Source organism: Dasypus novemcinctus, chromosome 27 (assembly GCF_030445035.2).
Source record: "Dasypus novemcinctus isolate mDasNov1 chromosome 27, mDasNov1.1.hap2, whole genome shotgun sequence".
Lineage (NCBI taxonomy): Eukaryota > Metazoa > Chordata > Mammalia > Cingulata > Dasypodidae > Dasypus > Dasypus novemcinctus.
In genome coordinates, this window is record NC_080699.1 from 24,063,068 (window position 1) to 24,078,778 (window position 15,711).

Below are 15,711 nucleotides of genomic sequence, written 5' to 3' on the forward strand. Positions count from 1 at the left end.
TCCTTCCCCCAGGTTACACAGCCAGCAAGAGAGCCCTTCCCCTAAGGCTTGGTAAATTGTATTCTTGGGTCTATCTGTGCAGGAGCTCATAACTGGGCAAACTGGGTTTAGGGAGGACTTGCTTTTGCAGAGAAGGAGATTGACAGAGAGGCTGGGGTCTGCCCCAATTCCCATGGCTGGAGGGTAGAGGGCAGCACAGGGAGATGCCCTGAGCTGCTCAGCAGGCTGCCTACAGACCTGCTCCGAGGCAGGGGCCCACTCCTGTGGACAGTGGGGGGCCACCCCCTAGCCCCTGCCTCCCCAGGTTCCCGGGACACAGCACCCCAGCCGCGCCATCACCGCCTTGGCAAGCGCTCCAGGGTTGTGCAAGCCGGCACGGGGTCGAGGCGGGCTCTGCAGAATCAACAGCCAAAGCTTGGCCGGATCTGGCTGGCTCTGCCCCCTGGAGTGCCGCTGACACAAGCAGCGGGTCTCACTAATGGGGGAGGAGCCATCACCCCTCTTTGTGGCCTGGAGACAGGTATTTCCACAGCCCCTCCCCTGGCTCAGGTGAACGCACCTGACCTCTCTCTCCCTCACGCGGCCCTGGGTGAGGCAGAGCAGCCAGGGACGAGGTGGGGTGAACCAGACCGAGCTGGAGAGCCCCCCCCACCCCTGCCAGCCGTGACCCTGGGCAGGGCAGACCTTGGAGTGGGCCCGGCCTGACACCCCCTGCTCTCAGCCTACCCCCCCACCCTGTCTCTGACTCTCTTCCAAGAACAATTTGGCAAGTTATAATCCACAACCTGCGAAAAATAGAGTTAGGGAGGGCCACAGCGGAAGGGGGGGGCAGAAGCCAGGACCGACCTATTTTTATAATGATGTTAAGTAACACAAACACCTCTACGCAAAGAGACTTGGAAATCTTTGGGGTGGAATTCTTGGGGGTGAGAGGGGAGTTGGGAGGTGACATGTGCAGGATGTCACCTGAGCTGGCCCTCTGTAACCCAGGGCCTCGGCGTACACTTCAGGGAAGGGCACGGCAGGGCAGCTTTCCTACTCAACCAGGTTACGTTTGCTCTGCAGATCCACATGGCACATATCCATGAGTGTCACGCGTCTGGGATTGAGTGAACAGGTAGGCGCGGTCCTGGCCTCGTGGAGGGTCAGTCCAGAAGGAAAGCACGCACGAAGCCGCAGTCCAGCCCGGAGCCCGCCAGTCAAGCAGAGAGACAGGAGGGGGCTGTCTTAGGCAGGTTGAACCTAGACACCAAGATCATCCTGGGTAGGTTCTCAAGGCTGTCTTGCCTAGAGGATCCCACCAGCTGAGCATCTTACGGCCACTTGAACACTCCCAGTGATGGGGAACTCACTCCGTTTGTAGATCATGGTTGTGGGAACTGAAAACTCCCTTGTACAGGGCCAGCGTCCGCCTCCTTCTCGGGTCCACCTGATAGAGCTGGTCCTGTCCTCTGTAGCTGAAGTGAGGCTAGGCTGCAGCCAGACAGGCCTGGCCATCTTCTGCTTTCGCCACCCGCACAGCAAACTCGGGCACGTCCCATAAGGCCTCAGTTTCCTCACTGAAATTCGGAATACCATCCACTGTGAGTTCTAAATGCATCGAGGGAAACGGACTTTGGCCCAGTGGTTAGGGCGTCCATCTACCACATGGGAGGTCCGCGGTTTCAAGCCCCGGGCCTCCTTGACCCGTGTGGAGCTGGCCCATGCGCAGTGCTGATGCGCGCAAGGAGTGCCGTGCCAGCCGCTGACGACAACAGAAGCGGACAAAGAAACAAGACGCAGCAAAAAGACACAGAAAACAGACAACCGGGGGGGGGGATTAAATAAATAAAAATAAATCTTTAAAATAAATAAATAAATAAATAAATGCATCGATGTGTCTAAAGTCCTTCGCCCAGTGTCCAGCACACAGTAAGTGCTCAATAAATGTTAGCTGCTTTATTACTTATTAATTGTAGTATTTGAAGTTTTATCCCAATAACATATATAACAAAATTTGCCATTTTAACCATTTTTAAGTGTGCAATTCAGTGGCATTAATCACATTCACGGTGTTGTGCAACCATTACTACCATCCATTTCCAGAATATTTTCATCACCCCAAACAGACACTCTGTACCCTTTAAAGCATTAACTCCCCATTCATCTCCACCCCCAGCCCAGTCCTGGAACCTGCAATTCACTTTGTCTCTATGAACTTGCAGATTCTAGGTGTTCATGTATGTGGGTCATACAATATTTGTCCTCCTGTACCTGCTGGTTCACTCAACTAATGCTTTCAGAGTCCATCCATGTTGTAGCATGCATCAACTCGGCCTCCCTTTTCTTGACTATATAATATTCCAATATGGGTATAGCAGCCATCTGTTTGCGGACCCCTGGCCTTCTCCTGAAGACAGAGGCACGGTCACTTGGTGCGCCGTGGAGAGCTCTGGCGATAGAAAGCCTGATTCATTCCACCCCCAGCCCGTCCACCTCCCAGCAGGTGGCCCTAGATCAGCCACAACTTCATTAGAGAGACTCTGCAGAATGTGAGAGTCCTACCCATCTCAGAGCTCATGCTGGGTTACCAGGAGGAAACTAGGTGGGGACTTAGCCTGCAAGCAGGAACAGCTCTTTCCTGTAGCTGTCAGAGAAGCTGTCATCACTACTGCTGGCCTGATTATGAGAACGATCAGGTCCTCCCCGTTGACTTCCTTACGTCTATTTTCACAGTCTGATGTTTTGTTTTGCTTTGCCTTTAATCATGTTCTGGGGAGGTGCCCACAGTCTCTTATGTGCGCCCGGGCCTCAGAGGGCCTTAATCGGGTTATGCTGTGAAGTTATTGTAAGACTCGCACGGGACCTGATGCCTGAAGAGTGCTCCGTGAATGGTGGTCATTGGTTCATTCACAAAGGCTGCGTGACCACAGGTTTCTTACCCCCAAAGTCACTGGCTCAACAGCGCCGAGACTGACTCAACTCCGTCTCAGTCTTGGCGAAGACTGAGGACCGAAGCAAGAGCGGAAGTGGGGACCGTGCAAGCGTCCCAGGGGCGCCAGGCTGTGGCTGGACCCGGCGCTCAAGCGGTCGGCCGAGTCCAGGAGGGCTTGTTTAGACTTAGGGGGACCCGCATCTGTCCCAACAGCCCTACGTTATTAGGAGACCGAGTCCTTGTCCTCAGGAATTTTGTCTCCTGACACAGCGTGGAGGGGCAGAGGCTGCACCCGGCCTCCTCCTCCGTGCAGTCCGCCCGCAGTTGTGCAGTTCGGTCAGCAGCGCGTTTAAGAGGCTGCACTGGAATGTATTTGGGCAGGTGCTCCAGGGGGCCCAGGCCTATTTATTGTGTCATTGCAGCTGACTCACAAACTAACATCCCCCCGGCCCCTCCTGATTGGACCACAGGAAAACGGTATCAGTGTGAGGATAAAGGCAGGAACCAGGGGTGACGGGAGCAGAGAAAGGGATTCGTCTCCCCGAGCCCCGGGAGGCTTCGCAGAGGGGGCGTTTGCACCCAGAAAAGATTAAAGGGTAAGAGCATCCAGGCCTTTCTTTTTCAAGTCCTTGAAGGCCGTCGCAGAACTGATTGGAGAGGAGTAGACGCCTTCCCTGCAGGTCAGCGCGGCTTCCGCGGTCCCGGCGCTGCCTGGAAAACAGCTGAGCCCGCCGGCCCACCGCGGCTGCCGTCAGCCCTCGCTTCCTGCCGCCGGCCCTCGGGGCGCCATGAGCACCCCAGGCACGCACGTTCTTACAGAATGGAACGCTTCTCAGACCCACTAGGAAACAAATGCTGTTTTATTCCTCTTTTTGTTTTTGAGGCTAGATCACAATACAGAGAACAGCGGTCGTCACAGCGGTGCGGTTTGGTTAGTTTCCACGACAACACAGGGGCAGGAGGGGCGGGACCGGTTTCATTTCCACTCCCTCGTGACCTTCGACCTCTTGCCCCCCCCCCCCCCCCCCCCCCCCCCGCAGCCGGAGTCTCCCTCGCAGCACCACCGCCGCCCTCTTTGCTCTGGCCACCGACAGGGGGCGCAAGGGGCACAGGGGCCACGGCTGCTGCCGCCCGGTCAATGGGCTGGGGACAGAGAAGCAGAGGTCCCCGTCAGCCACCGCCTGCCAGGGACCCGACTTGGGGGACGGGAGTCCGAGTCCGGGCGGCTGGGCATAGGTTGAAATCCTGGAAGCAGGGAAGGCTGGGCAGGCGCGGGGTCCGAGCCCACAGGGTTATTGCTGAGATCTGCACGGCGCCTGCCCCGGGGCAGAGCAGAAGCCCTGGGCCTGCAATCCCCTGCCACCCTGCACTGGACAAAGGGGACTCCGTGGAGGGGCCCCCCGGGAGGACGACGCCTCAGGGGACGCGGTCCGCCTGAAGGCAAAACTGGGGAGCAAGAGCTCCTCGTTTTGAGGCTCCAAATGTGTAGAGACCCTCAGGGCAGACGGGTCAGCGCGGGCCGTGGAAGCCAGGTTCTTGTCAAAGGAGAGCGCGTGGGCTGTGAAGAATGTGCTCGAAGGGGGTGCGCGCCTTCCCAAGGCCCAAGGCGGTGAGATGCCACCCTAAACCCGGGAGTGGAGGGACTGATCTCTCAGGGGACAGGCGGAGCCCTGGGAGCCGGGGCTGGAGGGCCAGGGGCGCGGGAGGGGCCGGTGGCGGCACGGCCCCGCTCCTGCCCAGCGGACAGGGTCACGGTTCACTAACACAACATCAGCCACGGACACAAAGCCACCGAGACCACGTCGTCACACACACACAGACACGTCACGGGAGCTGGACGAGACTGGAGGCCGGGGGTGAGGGAGGCGAGTGTTAGTTGCATCATTCGGTTGAGGGCTGGTGTTGGGGGGACAAGTCGGGGGGGGGGGGGACATGTAAGTTCTTGGCTTCTCCTGGGGAAAAATTCGTCACTGAAGTGGCCAGTTTTCTTAAGCATCGCCCTTTGCATCTAAAGGTTCGAGCAGCTGTCTTCAGGTTCTGTAGGCTGAGGAGGGAGAGAATTTAAATTAAACACAGGGAAGCGGATTTGGCTCAACCGACAGAACGTCTGCCTACCACATGGGAGGTCCAGGGTTCAGACCCAGGGCTCCTGGCTCGTGTGGTGAGCTCACCCATGCACGGTGCTGATGCAAGCAGGGAGTGCCCTGCCACACAGAGTGTCGCCCGCATAAGGGGAGCCCCACGCACAAGGAGTGCGCCCGTAAGGAGAGCCGCCCAGCGTGAAAGAAAGTGCAGCCTGCCCAGGAATGGCGCCGCACACATGGAGAGCTGACACAACAAGATGACACAACAAAAAGAAACACAGATTCCCAGTGCCACTGACAAGAATACAAGCAGACACAGAAGAACACACAGTGAATGGACACAGAGAGCAGATAACTGAGGGGGGGAAGGGGGGGTAGAGGAGAGAAATAAATAAAAAAGAAATCTTTAAAAACACACAGTGAATGGACACAGAGAACAGACAATGGGGAGAGGGGGAAGGGGAGAGAAATAAATACAAAATAAATCTTTAAAAAAAGAAAAAGAAAAATTAAACACACCCACGAAGAACACTGGCTGCTCTTGGGAACAGGCACCCGCTCCCCTCCCCGCCTTCCGCATGGCCCTTGGCCACCGAACACACGGGGGACCTGCTCTAACCCCCTTGCTCCAGACAAGCAAAGATGCACAAGGTTGCGAGGAAAGGAGAAGAATGCAGAGTGCTGGGCCTTGGGGAAGGGGTCCTTCCAAGGGGAGGCAACTGGGTGGGCATGGAAAGGCCCTCAAGCTGGGGATCCTAGTTGGGGCACCCCAATGTTTGCTCACAGCCCTGAGCCCCAGGAGAGAAGGGTTCCTCAGGAAGGCCTCGTCTAAAGGAAAGGGGAGAGCTGCTCCGAGCGCAGGCCGCCTCCCGAGGGCTCTTCCCGCACCGCTCGCCCGATCCGCGGTCTCGGCCGCGGGCTGCGGCGGAGGGGACAGGGGACGGGGCAGCAAGCCACGAGGGAGGGGCCCCGCGTCCCAGGGTGTGCTCCGCCAGCACGTCAAACTCGGCAACTCATTCGCCTTTACCCATCTACAGGCGGAATCTGATGGGCCCCGCTCTGCCGCGCACGGGGCTGTTAGGAGGACATAGAGCACTTAGGAAATAGCTGAAACGCTGCCTGAGCCCACGGGGTTACCACGCTCACAGTCAGAGCGGGTGTATGGGGCGTTTTATCATCCAGAAGTCTCTCTGAATTTACAATTTAGGATAAAGGTATACACCTGTACAGTAGGCCTTTAGGTATGTAAAAGCAAAAAAAAGGAAGGCAGAGGGAGCTGGTAGAAGGCTTCATGTCCCCTCTCCGTATATTTCAGGGTCTGTCTACAAGCTAGGACAGAATGCAGTCAAGAAAATGGTGCTAGGACATTGTAAATCCTCACAGGGCCCACTGGATGGAATGGAGGAGAGTATGGGCTATGATGTGAACCAATGTATATGAGGTGCAGAGGTGCCCAAAGATGTACCTACAAAATCCAATGGATGTGTCATGATGATGGGAACGAGTGTTGTTGGGGGGGGGGGAGAGGGGGGGGTGGGGGGATGGGGTTGAATGGGACCTCACATATATATTTTTAATGTAATATTATTACAAAGTCAATAAAAAATAAAAAAATTAAAAAAAAAAAAAAGATAACAAAAAAAAAAGAAAAAAAAGAAAATGGTGCTAAACTGCAGACAAGACCCAAGTTCAAGCTCCAGGCTGTCACTTATTGTCTATACATGGCCAGACATTCTCTCTGAACTCAGTTTCCTCATCTATAAAATGGGGAGAGGCCCCACCTGCTTGCTTACTTCCCAGTGCTCCCGACAGGCTCGGGTTGGTGCGTGGCAGCCTTTGAAAACCGTGGAGCACTCAACAGTTACTATTCTCCTGAACCCGGACAAGGCCATTGGCAGCAGGTACCCCAAAACAGTGGCCCTGAATGTTGATCACTGAGAACGCTGGTGTGGGAGGGAGAGTCATCGTATTCTCCTCCCTACTTTTGTGTAGATTTGGAAAGTTTAGTAAAATGGACTCTTTTTTTTTAAGTGACCTTAAGGTACTTTCTGAATCATCCCTGAAAGGCATCGTTTTTGAGACACTGGTACTGGGAGTGTTTCGCCAAGTCTTCTTTTTCTCCCCCGTCACGGCCCAGGGCAGTTAGGGCGACGCCCCGTCAACGTGGCCCTCGGCGCGTGGGGAAGCCCTCTCCCCCTTTTGCTGCACACACACGGGACACCTCGGGCGTGTGTCCGTCCGTCTCATCGCCCCTGTCAGCCCCGGGGCTCCTGAGGACACGGCCGGCGCCAGGGCTGTGCCCGCCCCAGCAGGGCCGATCCTCGCCCGGCCCCGACCCCAATGAAGACAGCGGTGGTGGCCGAGGAAGGCAAGGCCGGGCACCTCACCTGCCCACCCGAGGGCTGCACTTCAGTTCTCGGCCTTCTGGGGCTCCGTGGCTGGAAAGGAAGACAGGACAGACTGTCGCGAGCGGGCCCCTCGTCGCGGGGGGGCCACCCCCCGAAGCGGCCAGTGATGAGCACGGGGCTCAGAGCCTGGCACGCCTGGGTGCAAATCCTCGCCCTGCTACTTGCTGCTGCAGGAACTCGGACCTGTAACTTACTCCCCCAGAGCTTCTAGAGCCCCGGATAAAAGTGGAGGGCGACCCCTCGTCCCGGGGCTGCGCGCGGTTAACCGAGAGGCGATCTGAAAGGCACTTGGCGCCGTGCCCGACTCCAAGCGGAGGCGCAGTAAGTAGCACCTGTTACGGCAGCAGCTGGGGGGGCCCGGGGCCAGTCCCCTCTCCCGACACCACGGCGACAGGCCTGCCGGCCCCGGGAGGCCGCGGCACCTGGCGACAGTCCCTCCCTGCGCCCCGGCCCCACCTGGGCAGGTGTCATGGAAAGTTACCGTTGGCAGCGATGAGGTTCTCCCCCTGGGCCTCCTCATCCCCCGGAGCCCTGCAGGAGAGACGCGGCTCATCAGAGGCCTCCAGGGACCCCCCCGCCTCCTCGCGCCCGCGCCCAGGCCCCTCCAAGCCACCTGAGAGGCGCGAGCGCCCCCCGCCACGGGGCGCGAAGGGCAGAGGAAGAGGGGGGTCTGACGGGGCGGGGGGCCGCGGGCACCTGCAGGCACCCTTCAGTGCCGGCCCCGGGGAGAAATAAGGTCCCCGGGGGGCTCGGGCTGCCTTCCCACAGCCTCGGGTTTCCAAAGTCCAGGGCTCCCCCTAGCTGTTGTGGGCTGGGGGGCTAAATGAAAGGAGCCCCACGTTTCTACTCAGCTCAAAGGGCTGAAGGAACAGGTGACGAGCAGGGACAAGGGGACAGGCCCCGCAGAGAAGAGACAAGGAAGGCCACGAGGCTCCCTGCTTCCCTCCTCCCAAACCCACCTGCCTCAAGCACCTTCTTGCCCCCCACACAGAGCAGAGGTTAAGACCAGCCTAATCCTTCCTTGCCCCCAAGGCCTGCCAGGCATTCCTCAAGGATCCAAGAGAACACCCACTTGGGGCCCCGCCCCAGCACCCCCTCCCTGGCCCCTCGTCACCACCCCGGAGATCCTCGGGCGTGGTATCCCTACCGGGGCTTCTGGTTGAAACTGCACTTGCACCTCCGACCTGAAAGCAGAGAAAACATCCAAGGTCATGCTCCCGGCGTGAGCTCGGGGGCCGCAGTGGGACCCCGTGAGCCTGTGCGGGTTGAGCGGCCACGTCAATGGCACCCGGAACAGGGCAAGGCACCCATAGGCGGCAAGGCTGGGGAGGAGCTCTTCTGCGGACAGCCCCCGTGGCCTCACCGCTGCAGCCCGCGTGCTCGCGGAAGTGCAGGGGGGTCTGTGGGGACAGGCCTGTGACAGGAAAGCAGGGCCACCCAGGGTAGCACCCATCCCCGGCTCTCCTGACCCGCCAGCACATGCCCCACCAGCTTGGCACCCCGCCACCCTGCCCCTGCTTCTAACCCCTGCTTCTTTTCCTCGAGCATTTCTTTGGTTCGTTCATCACTGTTTTATTGAGCACCTACTATCTGCCCGGCACTGTGTTAGGTCCCAGAGACACAAGGAGGACGGTCTCCTTCCCTCGCCCAGACTCTCACCCTGTCCTCCACCTGCTGAGCACCTTGGCCATTGCTCTCCTCGAATGAACAAAGGACAGACGTACTTACTTAGGATAAGGAGGATGCCCAGCGAGAAGAGGACCACGGCAAACACCAGCCCGCCGATCCTCAGGGTCTGGTAGTCTGCCAAGGGAACCGCGGAGTGAGAGGGGAAGGGAGGGGGAGGGCCGGGGAAGGGGGCCGGCCCGTCCCAGGGCTGCACCTGCGCCCCCCCCCCCCCCCGCTCCTCCACCCTGCCGCTCCCCCAGCCGGGACGCCTTCGCCGCTCACCATAATGAAAAGGGTCCTTTTCTTTCTCCTGCTCAGGGTCTGCAAATGATAAGCAAATGTGGTCAAGGGGACGACATCCTATTCCCAGCCACCGTACGCTGCCTCATGGATCCCCTCCCCACCCGCATGCCTGGGAAGCAGGGCCCCTGGAGAAGCCCCGAAGGGTCGGCCTGCCTGGTAGGGCCCACCTGGGGCCGAGGATGGGAACAGCTCAGAGCCCCAGCTGAGATTCTGAAGTCACAGTACGTCCAACTCATCGCCCCTTTTTATTCTCGTGTCGTCCCCAAAAGACAGGCTCTATTATCCCCTTGAACAGATGGGGAAACTGAGACCAGGGAAGGACAAGCGACTTGCGTCAGTGCTGCGTCGGCTAACTACGGTCTACAGACTGGTGTGCCTGGGCTGCCAGGCTCAGTGCCGCAGTCCACAAGGGTCCTGGGGTACTTCAGAGCAGACCCTGCTGGCCCCTTGGGGACAGAGGTGGTCAGAATGGATTAGGATCTGGCAAGAGCTGCTGCCTCGAAGGACATTCTGCTGACTAATGGGAGGGGCCCTGGCTAGATACAAGCCAGGAGCCCCCCTTCCCCCAACCCTGAATGCTCCAAGGGTCAGAACCTTCCAGCAGATGGGGTGTGGCTGCCGTCTTGCCCCAGCCAGGGCCGAGAAGGGTACTCACCGCTGGCCAGGACCGCAGGGGTCAGCAGGCTGCCCAGGAAAATCAGGACCACCTCCATGGCGTCTGGGGACAGGAGCAGAAAGGGATTTTCTGAATGGGAAGCTCCCACCCCAACTGTCAGCCTGACCAGAGCAGGGTCGAATCTGCTGCTGTGCTCTGAGCACCCCCAGGAGGGCAAGAGTTGAAATAACCAGAGCACCGGCAGCGGACACTTCTCCACCTCTCACGGAGTGCTCTGCACGCTGCACGCATTAATTCAATCAACACGACTCATGGATGCCATCAGCAGGCACGATGCCGGCCCCGATGCCCAGCCCCACTCGGCAGCGCACAGAGAGGTCAAACAACCCCGGTGGGAATGAGCAGCAGAGCCACAGCCCCACCCAGCTCGGTAACTCCCCTGCCGCCAGGCCTCAAGGTCAAGGGCTTCTGGAGATGATCTCACCTGCACTTTTCCCCAGGCCACCCTTCTGAGGCCACCTCTACTTCATAAAGGTGTCTGGGGCTTTCTGGCCTGGCTCCCCCCAGCCAACACCCACTTCCGGAAGTTCTTCAGACCCAATTATGTGGGGTGGGCGACCCGCAGTCCTCAGTCCAGCCACCCCGCTGGAGGGAGACCTGCTGTATGTTGTACCCCGTGGGGTGAACCCTGAAATGCTGAAGGTCTTTCCCTAAGTTACCCCTCACTCTGGCCCTTGGAGATTTCAGCGGAATGACGTACACCCCATTCTTGGGGTGAAAGAGTAGGGTAAAGAGCAGAGCTAGAAAGGGAAAGGGGAAGGGAACCCCAGGAAGGCGCCAGGCCCTCTGCTGCCTCCCAAGCGGGGTGAGACTGGAAGTGGCTGAACCGCCCTCCGGGACTAGTGTCTAGTCCAGCAGCTCGCAGTGTCCACTGGGAGGGCTCAGAGGTGGCCCGTGTCCTCAGCTGCCCTTCACCTCTCAGCCACCAGAGGGCAGAACAACTGCATCCAGAGCCACGCTCGCTGGAGCTGGCTCACTCACACCTGGAGCTCAGAGACAGTCCCAAGGCATTCGTCAAAGTCCACAGGTCCTAAAGAGTAAATTGCATCTGATCCTATCTCATTTAATATTTTTAATTCTTTTAAATTTTGCATTACATTTTATATGTGTAAAATTATATACAACACACATATAGAAGGAAGCATAGTAATAAGATAAACACCCATAAACGTCCAACTTACAAACCAAAACTTTACAAATGCTGCTGCATTTACCTGTATTTTCCTCCAACCCCCCACCTCCTCGCACCCCATCACAGCCTCTGGGTAACCAGTATCCTGTATATAAATATTTCAATTAAGATTTCATGTACCATGAAATTACACTTTTTCCTTGTATCTTCAAAAATGTCTTCACTATTCCTAGCCTTTTGCTCTTGTGTTTTTGAATTGGCTTGTTAAATTCGTCAAAAGACTGCTGTTGATTTTCATTGGAATTGCAATGATTTAGCTTTAGAACAATTTGGTGAGAACTGACATTTTTCTGATATCTAGCCTCCTATCTATAAATAAATCTTTTAATCTGTTTAGGTCCTTTTAATGTACTTTAATAAAGTTTTTTAACTGCTTTCAGTTCTTGCACATCTTTTATTAGATTTATTCCTAGATATTTGGTAATTTTTCTTATTATTTTAAATGTTATCTTTTGCTTGTGTTCTAATTTTTGCTGGTGTAAAGAAATGAAATTGATTTTTATACATTGATCTCATATTCAACAGTCTGGTTAAATTCCCTTATTACATTTAATAATTTACTTACAGATTGCTTTGATTATTCTCTGTAGACAGTCATATCATCCGTAAATAATACAGTATTGTTTCTTCCTTTCCAATTCTTACACTGTCAATTTCTATTTCTTGTCTTATTGAACTTGCTAGGACTTCCTATAACATGTGGGATAGAAACAGGTATAATGGATATACACAACTGTCTTATTCCTGATTTTAAATGCAGAGCTTCTAATGCTTTGGAAGTTCCCCTATAATCTTGGTTTGCCAAGGGGCTTTTTTATCATTATTATTATTAATTATGAATGAGTGTTCTGTGTCTATTGAGATCATACGGTTATTCTCCTTTAATCTATCAATGAGATAAAGTATATAAATGGATTTTCTAATGTTGAACCATTTTTATATTTCTAGAATAAAAGTTAGGTATTATTTGCTGGATTTGTTTTGCTCATACTTAATTTAGGATTCTTTTTCCCCCATCTACTGCATGAGTGAGCTTGGAGTGTAATTTTTATTACATTAACCTTGCCAGGTTTTGGTATCATGGGAGTACTGGCCTCAGAAAAAGGATTCCTTCTCTTGCTATTCTCTGGAAGAGTTTGCAGAAGATTGGAATAAACAGTTCTTTGAAATTTTGGTAGAACTAAACCTATAAATCCATCTGGGCTTGGTATTTTGAGGGGAGATTTAAAATTACTTAGTCAATTAATTATTGGCTACAGCATTGTCCAGAATTCTATTTCTTCTTGAGTAAGTTATAGTTTTTATGGGACTTTGCCCTTTTCTGCTTTCAAACTTATTGCCATTAAGTTGCTTATAGTATTTTCTTATCATTTTAATTTCTGCTGGATCTGTAGTAATGGCCTTTTATTCATTCCTAACATAGTTTATTTATGACTACCCCTTTTTTCTTGATCAGTCCTGCCATAGGTTTAGCTATTTCATTCGTCTTTTCAAAGAACCAACTTGGCTTTGTTGATTCTCTTTATTGTATGGTTTAAATTTTTAATTAATTCTGCCCTTTATATACAGTCCTTATACATTCTTTGGGTTTATTCTATTGTTTTGTTTATATTTATCTTCTTATGTTGGATTCCTGGGTTATTAATATTTAGCCTTTCTTATTTTCCAATACAAGCATTTAAGACTACAAATTTCCCTCTAAGTGCCAATTTCACTCCATCATATAAGTTTGAAACATGGTTTTTTGATATTGTTTAGTTCTAAGTACTTTAAACTTCAATTATAATTTCTTATTTAACCCATGCATTGTTAAGAAGTGTGTTCTTAAATTTTTAAAATGTACAGTGATTTTAAATTTACACTTTTTAAAAATTTACTTGTAATATTGACTTCCAACAAATGTATTGTAGTCAGAGTCTGTGGTCTGTATGGTATGGATGACTTGAAATTTACTGAGACTCACTTTATAGCCCAGTACATAGCTGTTATTTAAAAATAAACATATTCCATGTAAGCCTGGAAGATGAAAAATTCTTTAATTGTTAGGAAGAAAGTTCTGTATGACCATGTTTAAACTTCTATATCTTTTCTAATTTTTTGGACTGTTTGAAAATTGAGTGAGGTGCTTTGAAATTCGACTTTATAAGAAGGGTTTACAAATTTATCCCTATATTTCTCACAATATTCTAACAGAAAGTTTAAAACTGTTAAATTGTCCTGGAAGTTGGGTCTTTTAGGATTATATAGTGATCTTCTCTGTCTTAAATTCTATTTGACTTTCTTCCTGTGTCCTTACATGTAGTATGTGCATCTTATTAAAAGCAAAGAGCTGGATTTTTTTAAAAAATCAACCTGATAGTCTCTGTTAACTTTCAAGTTTACCCCATTTAACTTTACCGTGACTATTGATATACTGGGTCTGATTTCTATTAACTTTCCCCCTATTTTTCTTGTGTTTTTCTCCTTTCTTCACTTGTTCTGATTATGTTTTTCATATTCATTCCCCCACTATGGGTTTAGAAATTGTGCAAGCTATTTCTTACCTTTTAGTGGCTGCCTTGGGAACTTTACCACAACTTAACAAAGACTAAAATAGTCTACAGTTAATAGGTGTAATAGTTATTAAATATAATACCCTCCTTGAAAGAGACAAGCATAGTAGAACTTTTAATTCAAATCATTCCCTTCCTGATACATACACTATTGTACAATATTTCAGTCCTACAAAATGGAGAGCATTATTTGTACTTCATGAGAACAATGTTTGTTTAGATTTATCCCCATGTATAGTAGCCAGCCTCAAGATGGCCCCAGATACCTCCTGTATTTACATCCTTGTACCAGGGTTGGTCTGTGTGACCAATCGAATATGGCAGAAGTGATAAGACGTCACTGCTAATAGTAGGTGACAAAAGACCCCGTTGGGGAGCGGACGTAGCTCAAGTGGTTGAGCACCTGCTTCCCGTGTACACGGTCCTGGGTTCAATCCCCATACCTCCTTAAAAAGAAAAAGGCAGCATGGCTTTCTTCTCTCACTGTCTCTGGCTCTTGGGGAAGCTAGGTGCCATGTCTCAAGAACACTCAGGCACCCCCGTAGGGAGCCCCGTGCAGCAAATAACTTAGGGTCTCAGTCCAAAAGTCCACAGGGTGGTAAGACCTGCTATGAGCCACGTGAGCGAGCCTGCTGGTGGGTCTTCCAGCCTTCAGAAGGTGCCCGCCCTGGGTGACACATTGATGCACCCTCCTGGAAGACCCTGAGACCAAACACCCAGCGAGGCTCCTCCCAGATTCCGGACACTCAGAAACTGGGTGAGATAATAAACATTTGTCACTTTAGGCTTCAGAGTTTGGGGGTGATTTGCTTCACAGCGACCGACAGCCAATGCGACGTATTTACTAATTGATTTAATCGCCATTCACTTTGAATTTCAGCCATCCTTCAAACCAGTTTGCTTATTCCTGAAGAGCATTTTTTTTAACTTTTTCTTTAATAAAGTTCTACTAATGATGAACTCTCTGTTTTTGTTCATCGGAAAATGTTTTCGTTTCACCCTGTGGCAGACAGACCCAAAGACGATCCCCCAATAATTCCTACCTTCTAGTGGTCAAGGCCTGTGTAATTCCCTCTTTAAAAGTGGACAGGTAGAAGCGGACTTGGCCCAGTGGTTAGGGCGTCCGTCTACCACATGCGAGGTCCACGGTTCAAACCCCAGGCCTCCTTGACCCGTGTGGAGCTGGCCCATGCGCAGTGCTGATGCACCCAAGGAATGCCCTGCCATGCAGGGGTGTCCCTGTGTAGGGGAGCCCCACGTGCAAGGAGTGCGCCCTGTAAGGAGAGCCACCCAATGTGAATGGTGCTGCACACACGGAGAACTGACGCAGCAAGATGACGCAACAAAGAGACACAGATTCCCGTGCCGCTGACAACAAAAGTGGACAAAGAACACGCAGCAAATAGACACAGAGAACAGACAACCCGGGGGGGGGGGGGAGAAGGGGAGAGAAATAAATAAAATAAATTTTTTAAAAAGTGGACAGGAGCTGCAAGTTTGCTTCTAACCAATAGAATATGGCAGAAGTGATGGGTCTCACTCCCTTGATTAGAGAATGTAATATGGTGGAGATGATGGGATGTCACGCACATGATAGTATGTATATCATACTCAATCTTAGCAGACTGGAGCTAGAGAATGTTCTGCCTTGCTGGCTTGAGAAAGTAAGCTGGTATGTTGTGAGAGGGCCTGTGGAAAGGGATGCATAGCAAGGAACTGTGAGCAACCTCTAGGAGCTGGAATTCCTGACCAAAAGCTAGCAAGAAAATGGGGACCTCAGTCCTGCTGCCACAAGGAGATGAACTCTTCCAACAATGTGAGGGAAACTGGAAGTGAAACTTTCTCCCATTGATCATCTCATCAGACTTAAACCCTGGCTAATACCAAGACTGTAGCCTGGCAAGACACTGAAGC

At 52.4% G+C, this 15,711-nt stretch overlaps 1 protein-coding gene across 1 annotated transcript in view; it reads right to left on the reverse strand.

Moving 5' to 3' along the window:
* The window catches only part of LOC101431618 (FXYD domain-containing ion transport regulator 6), a 44,765-nt gene that overhangs the window by 10,800 nt on the left and 18,254 nt on the right, over window positions 1-15,711 (reverse strand). Inside the window, exons 2-7 of the mRNA XM_004452914.5 lie at window positions 10,033-10,095; window positions 9,357-9,395; window positions 9,135-9,209; window positions 8,554-8,590; window positions 7,394-7,436; window positions 3,912-3,918 (exon numbers count right to left, since the gene is read on the reverse strand). Of these exons, the coding sequence (XP_004452971.1) occupies window positions 3,912-3,918; window positions 7,394-7,436; window positions 8,554-8,590; window positions 9,135-9,209; window positions 9,357-9,395; window positions 10,033-10,090 (259 nt within the window). The 5' untranslated portion in view covers window positions 10,091-10,095. The remainder of the gene's footprint in view (window positions 1-3,911; window positions 3,919-7,393; window positions 7,437-8,553; window positions 8,591-9,134; window positions 9,210-9,356; window positions 9,396-10,032; window positions 10,096-15,711) is intronic.